Source organism: Apium graveolens, chromosome 5 (genome assembly GCF_009905375.1).
Source record: "Apium graveolens cultivar Ventura chromosome 5, ASM990537v1, whole genome shotgun sequence".
NCBI lineage: Eukaryota > Viridiplantae > Streptophyta > Magnoliopsida > Apiales > Apiaceae > Apium > Apium graveolens.
Genome location: NC_133651.1, coordinates 6,079,580 through 6,089,525, shown reverse-complemented (window position 1 = coordinate 6,089,525; position 9,946 = coordinate 6,079,580). Strand labels below are relative to the sequence as shown.

General features: G+C 36.0%; 1 protein-coding gene and 1 non-coding gene across 2 annotated transcripts; both read left to right on the top strand.

Moving 5' to 3' along the window:
- Window positions 1-1,164: 1,164 nt before the first annotated feature.
- Window positions 1,165-1,271, top strand: LOC141663002 (small nucleolar RNA R71). The gene has a single exon (XR_012551096.1). It is a non-coding gene; the product is annotated as a small nucleolar RNA R71 (small nucleolar RNA).
- Window positions 1,272-6,690: 5,419 nt separating this feature from the next.
- Window positions 6,691-9,730, top strand: LOC141659696 (uncharacterized). The gene is made up of 5 exons (XM_074466624.1): window positions 6,691-7,324; window positions 7,430-7,515; window positions 8,104-8,436; window positions 8,550-8,951; window positions 9,245-9,730. Exons 1-5 carry the CDS (start codon window positions 6,691-6,693, stop codon window positions 9,728-9,730), a joined length of 1,941 nt encoding a protein of 646 aa, XP_074322725.1.
- The last annotated feature ends 216 nt before the right edge of the window (window positions 9,731-9,946 follow it).

The window sequence follows — 9,946 nt, the reverse complement described above, 5'->3', positions numbered from 1 at the left end:
AGCTTTGGAGGTAACTTTTGTTGCAGAACAGCGCTGCATTCTTCTGTTAGAGCAACGGTCTCAAGGTCATCCAGTTTCACCTTCCTTGAAAGAATACTCTTCATAAACTTCACATAACTAGGCATTTGCTCCAGAGCCTCAGCGAAAGGTATATTGATGTGAAGTTTCTTGAACACCTCCAGAAACTTACCGAACTGTTTATCCAGCTTTTGTTGCTGCAATCTCTTAGGGAAAGGTGGTGGAGGATAGAGTTGTTTCTCCCCTGTATTACCCTCAGGCAGAGTGTGTTCAACAGTAGTCTTCCTTGGTTCCGCCGCTTTCTCCTTTTGCTTAGCTTTTTCATCTCTAACTTCAGCTTCTCCTTCTTTTGCCTTTTCAGCATCAGCAACTTTCCCAGACCTTAAGGTAATAGCCTTGACTTGCTCTTTAGCTTCCTTTCTGCCTGGTACTTCCGTGTCACTGGGAAGTGTGCCAGGTTGACGATTGAGTACTGCATTGGCTATTTGACCGATTTGATTTTCCAAGGTCTTGATAGCAACCGCCTGACTCTTGCATAACAGCTTAAGTTCATCAAAATCAGCACTAGTAGGTGCAACTGCACTTCCCTGTTGAGGATATGATTGCCTTTGAGCATACTGTTGTGGTTGCTGGAATCCAGGTGGATTAAACTGTTTACTCACACCTTGCTGATATGGTGGCTGAATAGCATTCTGATTATTACCCCAGCTGAAATTTGGATGATTTCTGTTGTTAGGATGATAAGTAGCTGGCACAGGCTGCTGTTGTCGCTGATAATTATTAACATACTGAACAGATTCATTGACAAGAGAACACTGATCCGTAGCATGAGAACCTGCACAAAGCTCACAAACCATAGCTATTTGATTAACTCCATATGTAGCTAGAGAATCAACCTTCATTGACAGCGCCTGGAGCTGCGCTGTAATAGCGGTGACTACATCGACTTCCAGAATACCTGCTACCTTCCCAGGCATCATCCTCTGAGTTGGGTTTTGATGCTCATTTGCAGCCATAGTCTCGATAAGATTATAAGCCTCAGTATAGCTTTTGGCCCATAAGGCGCCTCCAGCTGCTGCATCGAGCATGGGCCGAGATTGGGCCCCCAAACCATTATAGAAACAAGTGATCACCATCCAATCGGGCATTCCATGATGTGGACACTTTCTCAACATTTCTTTGTAGCGTTCCCAAGCTTCGCACATAGATTCTGTCGGTTGCTGCGCAAACTGAGTAAGAGCACTCCTCATAGCAGCAGTCTTTGCCATCGGATAAAACTTCACCAGAAACTTTTGCGCAAGATCTTGCCATGTAGTGATGGACCCAACTGGTTCAGAATGTAACCAGTCCTTAGCTTTGTCCCTCAGTGAGAATGGGAAAAGCCTCAGCTTGATAGCCTCATCAGTCACGCCATTATACTTGAAAGTGCTGCAGATCTCGACAAAATTCCTTATGTACATGTTGGGGTCTTCAGTCGCAGCTCCTCCAAAAGAAACAGAATTCTGCACCATCTGAATAGTGCCCGGCTTGATTTCAAAGGTGTTAGCTTGAATAACCGGATGAAGAATGCTTGACTGAATGTCATCAATTTTAGGCCGAGAAAAGTCCATAAGAGCTGGATCAGCCTGAACAATACGATCACCCATGATTACTGGTTCATTCTGCTCAGTTCCTGAATCCGAATCTTCAAAATCTATCTTCTCTGGAATATCAAGAACTTTGTCTGTCTCCTCAGCTATATCTAAAGTCCTCTTGCGAGTACGAGAACGAGTTTGCATAAACGCTCGCTTAAGTACCTGAAACACAACCAGAAACAATAAGTAACAACTACGTCCTAATCACTGAGTCCTAATGACCAATGATGGTAAGTACATAAACTAAACAAATACGCCGAGTCCCCGGCAGCGGCGCCAAAAACTTGTTAGGGTGGAAACACGCGCTAAAAATACATGCAAGTATACGTGTTCGCAAGTAATATAGAATACTTTCTAGTTCGTTCCCACAGAGACTCAGACTAATTATTGTTTAATTAACTCACGCACCAATGTATGATTACTTCTCAATGTTAAGACACTAACACTTAGAATTGTTGACTAAATATTAAATATAATTAATTACTTAATTAATCACTTCAATTAACAATATTAAAACACTCATGAGATCATAACTTCATTACTACTTCCTTCAATAGTTATTGTTATTACCTTAGCATGTGACAGTGATGATATTAATCGAATAACACGAAACTGATAAAAGCCAACTTTCATTGTACTCATACCATTCTACCAAGCATCCACAATTAAGATAGAAGTTGAATAGGCATCAATTATATTGAGTTCCTATATGTCTACAGAAATTGACAACATAACGATTTAAGCACAAGTTATTCCTTTTGATTACACAGGGCAAATAAAACTGTTAGAGTTACCCCCTAATCATGCACATCATACATGAACCTATGTTAGCATGGCAAGTTCTAAATCTCAAGATCCACCGTCGCTTCACAAGAGATTAACACCCTATCTTATATGTTCGCGACGCACATAAGACGAATACGCACAACCAATACTAGATATCATACAATCATCACACACTAAAGTATTAAACAATTAACTAAAGAATTCCATAGTAAATCTGTTACGACCCCATGATCACGATTAGCCCATAATAGCACTTATCGTCATCATGGGTTCATATGAAATCATGATAAACAAACACAAGAAAATAATAACTAAACTAATTATATTAAATCAGAGTACATCACAAGAGTAATTAAGTTCAAAGTAAGAAAACTAGCATCCAACGTTACAACAAAATAAGATTCACAAGAAAATATGCTTTCTCTTCGTTGCTGTGTGCTAAAACGGTCTTCTTCCTTATCTCCTTTGCTCCTTGCTTAATACCACCATCCTCCTCGTGAAACGTCTCTAAATCTACTTATATAATAGTCCCATAAAACTCAGATTACATTGAAGTGGAAGCCAAACAGAAGTAGAAGTCCTAAAATAATTTATCTTTTTTTCCCGACCCTGCGCGGCCGCTCAGCATAGTTGAGCGGGCGCTCAGCTTTCTGCGCGGCCGCTCAGCATAGCTGAGCGGGCGCTCAGGACCCTACTGGAAAAATCCTGAGTTTGCTCCATTTCTTCGCTGTAATCTACCCATTTCCTTCCTCTCGCAATGGTGAACACATGCCAAGGCTTATTCTTAATGATTACTCCTCTGAAATGCAACTAATACCCTGAAATGCACAAACACTAGAAAAACGCATCAAATACACAAAATACTTGATTTCAAGGCACCAATTTAATTTTAAGACGCTCTAAGTGGTATAAAATGCCACTTATCAATCCCTTCACTCTTTCTTCCAATCTCCCTCTCAAGCTATCTCTATCCCTTCTCTCAAGAATACAGTTATATCTCTATTCTATTCTATAATATGTTATCATTCTTTGCAACTATATATAAAACCTAATATAATAAAGAGTTTTAATATTTTTTCCAAAATAAATTGGATTCCGATGTATAATTCATAAGCTAGTTTCTAGACCTGATTCTGGGATGACTCAGTTAGAATTTTGTCGTTGAAATACTTCTAAACTGTAGATAATTCTTTTAGCTTCACATGGACTATAAGATCTCCCAAATCTGATGTCTAGAACTCAAGTTAATGCCCAAACAGCGGTGGATGCTCGTGGAGCCCAATAAATCCGAATTTTCTTATGATTCAAGTCCAAATAAGCCCAATTTCAACTAAAGTTTGGAATTTTTTAATCACCTGTTATAAAAAAATAAACTCTAATTAATAATATCCAATTAATGATATAATATCATATATATGAGAATAAAATCCTTTAAAAAATATATACTCTATAAGAAAGAAGCGTAACTGAATTAACTCGAGTGAGAAAAATAAACAGGTGCGATGCAATTGCAGATTTGACTTCAAGAAATTGTTTACTGTGAATTTAACAACTAATCTGTATGGTCAACAAGAACAATGAGAATCATCAATCATCGAGACTAAAAATTATTGTTTAATCGTTCTTATCATTAAGATTGCACATAAAATGATGAAAAATAGACATTTTGCCTGTGAGAATAAGAAAAAATTAACAAAGACTGAAATGATTTCAATAGTACGAAATCAAACAGATAAGATCTGAGAAAAACGAGTATGTAAAAGATAAACTATGAGTTGCAGAAATAGATAAACGAGATTAAGAAAGTTACGCCATTGAAGATTGAAACAAAGCTTGTAGAATTTAGAAATTGTTATTGATCGCACTATTGCCCCGATTCCATGTAAAACTACAAGTTCTATATTTGTGAATTGTATCCATGTAGTGTAACTAATATGTTAACACTGCAGAGAGAGAGGGGGGGAGAGAGGGAGAGAGACGGGGGGGGGGGAGGGAGGGGGAGGGGGAAAAAGGGAATGTGTGTGTTTATTGAGATAAAAAGCCATCTTGAATTGAATTGAATTGTCTAATCTGTGTTGTACAATGAGGCAAATGAATATATGCCAGAAATATAATTGACGGAAAAATCTGTCAGCAGAACTAACTACTAATTATTTACAAATAATAAGAAAATATGTATAATCATGCCATGTTGATGTGGCATTCCAACTGTCAAGTTATAACTTCAACATAAGTTATGGTTATACCTGAATTACTTTGACTACGAAGGCAGCTGGTCGCGGTTAGTGTCAACTACTAGGTTTGGTCGATGGCGTACCCGTGAAGTCCTTAGAGTGTAGTTGAGTCTTGGGCGTTTGTGACTAGGCCTCAGAATGGAAAACCTAACCCGTATGAGTTTATTATTTTTCAAGAAGAATTATGTTAATTTGATTTCCTGCAAATAAACATACATAGGCACATTGCAAGAGTAGGTTAAAAAGGTTGAAAGCTGAGCTAGCCATAACCGACAAGACCCACAATAAAATAAATTCTTACAATTGCAATCCCATATTCAACCAATATTGTAGATCTTAATTTCGGTGATGAAACTCGAAGTTTGTTATTATCAAATTACCCTATCAACACATACGTTTATAAATCTAAAACTAAATAAAGATACGGGGAAAAGAACAAAATTGACGAGTTTTCATATATCTCTCTCTCTCTATCTCTCTCTATATCTCTCTATCTCTCAATCTTCCTCGATGTCTCGTTTATGAATGATATACATCGTGATGTAGATTAACAAAGTTAATATGGTATCAAAGCAAAGATCCGCGTATTTGATGATTTTTGTCTTCATTTCAGATCTCCACTGGTTCGTTTCACAGGTTCAATTGATTAATTTCTCGAATTAGTTTCAATTGAACGGTTTTTCATCTATGATTTGTGATTTCTTGGGATAAGATTGATGTTTCCTGATGAAAACTTGTTGATTAGCTAAGATTTGTTAATAATTATGGAGAACTATGATTTGATGCATCATGTTAGGTCAAAATTTGGGGAAAACAACTAGGCTTTCTTATGCTAATGTAGTTATGGATAATAATACTCATGCTGAGAATCACAATGTAAATTCGACTAGTACGACTAATGAAACCACAAGTACTGATAATCTTGATCAAGTTTCTATTGAGTCCAATCTTCATCCGCTGTTTCTACAAAACATTGATCATCCATACTTAGTTTTGATCTCTAAAAAACTAATATGAACAGAAAATTTTGGTCCATGGAAACGTTCTATTTTGATTGCTTTGTCGGCTAAAAATAAGCTAGGTATTGTAAATGGATCCTATAAGAAACCTGAAGAAACTTCTAGTTTGATAGCACAATGGGATCGTGTCAAGGACAAGGTTATAAGTTGATATTAAACACAGTTTCTGAGGAAATAAGTAATGGAATGGATCTTGTGACATCATCTCAAGAAGTTTTGGAAGAACTCCATGACCAGTTCTCTAGTGTCAATGGACATAGAGTATATCAAGTCTTAAAGGATCTTCATGCTTTAGAGCAGGGTGGCAAATATGTTAAAATCAATTATCACAAACTTAAGAATTTGTGGGATGAATATGTTGCCTTGGAAATGGTTACTGTGTGTAAATGTGGTTGCACTTGTGGAAACCACAAGTTGCAGGAGGAAAGAGAGCAAAGAAAGAAACTGCTACAATTTCTAATAGGACTGAATGATAGTTATTCTACAGCCAGAGGACATATTCTTATGATGTCCCCTTTACCTTCAATTTCATAAGCCTTTTCCTTGGTTAAGCAAGATGAGAAACAGAAGCAGGGTAGTTACATACCAAATTCCTTTTTAGGAATTGCAAGAACTAATAGTAGTCAAGGTGCTGCTAATTTTGTTTCTCAGAATGCAAAAGCAAATTTTGGTTCCAATTATGCTAAAACTTCTACTGGAGTGCAGCAAAACAACAAATCAGGATTGAAATGTTCTTATTGTAACAAGGAAGGACACCTGAGAGAACAGTGTTATAAACTTATTGGTTATCCAGATAAAAGAAAAGTGAAAGGCAAATTTACTCACAATCAGGGAAATTCTGGAAATTATGGCTTCAGGCCATTACCACAAGCTGTTATGTGTTCCAACCATTCTGCTAACAATGCAAATGTTATGCAGTTTAATGCTCAGAAATAAGGGATTTCCATAGATTCTACTACTAAATTTTCTATAGAAGATTTACAATCTCAAGTTTCTCACATGAACAACTTAATGTTGCTAATGATACAGAAGAAAGGTTCTTTCAATTCACCTGAAGATCATATGCAATCTGCAGGTATGGCTTATAGCTTTCATACTTCTGTCCTACATGGTTTATCAGATATTTGGATATTAGATACTGGAGCTTCGAGTCGTATGTGTTTTAATCTAACTTTGCTTAGTAACATCAAGACACTTTCAAAACCATTCCATGTAGCTTTACCTAATAAACAAATCTTACTTGTTACTCAAGTAGGTGAAGCCATTTTAAATTCTAAACTCACATTGCTTAATGTGCTTTATCTTCCTGATTTCAATTGCAATTTACTTTCAATCTCAAAGTTAGTTCAAGACAGTAATTGTGTTGCCACTTTCTTTGCCACTCACTGTTTATTTCAGGACCAGACTCATAAGCAGTTCCTAGATACTGGTGAAGCAAGAAATGACTTGTATTATCTTTCATCTCCTTTATTGGCTTCAACTCAAACTACTTCTTCTTTGCCTTTGGCTACCAATGTAACTGTTCACAGTAATGATCATGTTGCTATGTCCAAACTATGGCATCTTAGACTAGGACATACTTCTGATGTTATTCTACAACACATTCCTCTTCTTAAGCCTGTTACAAATGTCTGTAATAAAGATTGTCCCATTTGTCCTTTATCCAAATAATGTAAGCTTGCTTTTCCTAAGCATAGTGAATCTTGTGCTATTTCTAAATTTGATCTTATTCATATAGATGTATGGGGTCCATATAGTGTTGAAACCAATCATGGAAACAAATATTTTCTTACTCTTGTCGATGATCATAATAGAGCCACTTGGGTTTTTCTTATGAGTTCTAAGCAACAAGTTTTTTTTATCTTTTTAAGGAATTTCTTGTTTATGTAGCTACTCAGTTCAACTCTACTATTAAATAGGACATATAATGGTTCTGAGTTCATAAATCAGTCTTTTAGGCATCTTTTAGCTTGTCATGGCATTATACATTAGACATATTGTCCTTATACTCCACAGCAGAATGCCATGGTAGAAAGAAAATATTGGCATTTATTAAAAATGTTAAGGGGTTTAAGGTTTCAATCAGGGTTACCATTAAAGTTTTGGGGAGATTGTGTATTGACAACTATTTATCTCATAAACTTCTTACCAACTCCTGTTTTGAAATATAAATCACCTTTTGAAGTGCTTCATGGTAAAATTCTTGATTATTCTACTCTTAAAGCATTTGGTTGTCTTTGTTATGCTTCAGTTCATTCAAATGACAAGTTTGCTGCAAGAGCAGTTAAATCTATATTTCTTGGATATCCATTTTATCAAAAAGGATATAAGCTGCTCAATTTAGAATCTCATACTACATTTGTTAGTAGACATGTAATTTTTCATGAGCATTTGTTTCCTTACATTGCTCAGAATAAAGGCATGACCACTTACAATTTCTTGGATTGGTATTCAGCTGATAATTCTTCACCTTTTATCAACAATACACCATCAGTTAATAATAAATCGATAATTATATCACCTTCCATTCCAAAGTCTATACTTGTTCAACAACTTTCTGATAACTTTTTTTCAGATTCATCAGTTTTTGATCAAACTCCTTCTCTATCTAATAATTCTCAACATTTAAATGAGAATTCAGATTCACCTATTTTGGATATGCAAGACATTAGTCAGAATACTAGTGTTATTCCTAGACAATCTGTCAGGCATTCCACTAGACCAAAATGGTGGAATGACTATCATGTTTTCACTAAACCTTCTAAAGCTCATTTTTATCATTTTCTACCTCAATCTATTGATCATATAACTTTCTTTGCTCATTCTGCTTTGGTTGCTGACCTGATAATTATTATCAGGCAGTTTCAAATCCAAAATGGATTGAAGCTATGCAAAAAGAATTAACAACCCTTGAACAGAATAATACTTGGGAATTGGTTAGTCTACCACCAGGAAAGAAAGCCATTGGATCAAAGTGGGTTTACAAAATTAAATATTTGGCAAATGGTCAAAATGAGAGGCATAAGGCAAGATTAGTAGCAAAAGGGTATAATCAGATAAAAGGGGTGGATTTTCATGAAACTTTTGCACCTGTTGCTAAGATGGTAACAGTTAGGTGTTTGCTTGCAATTGGATCAGCAAAAGGATGGCATGTAGAACAGTTAGATGTAAATAATGCTTTCTTGCATGGTGACTTGGAGGAAGAGATCTATATGCAATTACCTTTAGGCTATGATACTTGGTCTGTTGCTTCAAATTTAGTATGTAGGCTTATTAAATCCATTTATGGACTCAGACAAGCTTATAGGAGGTGGTTTGCCAAGTTATCAGCTTATCTCTTAGAAATTGGGTATGTGCAGTAAAAAACAGATTATCCATTGTATACTTATTCTAAAAATGAAGTTTTTGTGGCTGTGGTCATTTATGTGGATGACATTCTCCTTTCTGGCAACAATAAAGATATAATTAATGATTTGAAACATCTGTTGGATATGAAGTTCAACATTAAAATTTTGGGAGCTGTTAAATACTATTTTGGTCTTGAAATTTCCAGATCAGACAATGGTTTTTTATTACAAAACAGAAATTTATTACTGATCTCTTGACATCAGCTGACTTTTTAGATTGCCGACCTTTATATGTTCCTCTTGATCCACATCTGAAACTTCATGATGATAAAAGGTCTGGTAATTTGATTGATAATCCATCTGCCTACATGGCATGTATTGGGAAATTGTTATATCTGAATTCTTACAGACCTGATATTACATTTTCTGTGCATTTATTGAGTCAGTTTCTTCATGCTCCACGTGAGAAACATATGGTTGCTGCTATTAGGGTATTAAGGTATCTCAAGTTTACAATGACACATGGTCTTATTTTTCCTGCTGATAATTCTTTGGATATTAAAGTGTTCAGTGACAGTGATTGGGGAGGAGATCCCAATGATAGGAAATCAGTTGGTACATATAGTCTTATGCTAGGTCCTATGGTTATTTCTTGGCGTTCAAAGAAACAGCATGTCACACCCCCAACTTAAATAGCAAAATAATTATAGCTATTACATCATTTTAATGAGTATTACACAACCAAAATCCAAGATCTTACAGTTTAGGGTTTGGAACAGCCCAACACTACCAACTATTACATCTGATTACAAATACCGAGTCCTCACACAACTATTATTACTTATTCTACCTGAGCTCGAACATAAGCATCAGCATCACAGGTCTTACGGGCAGTCTGCTTGAATCTA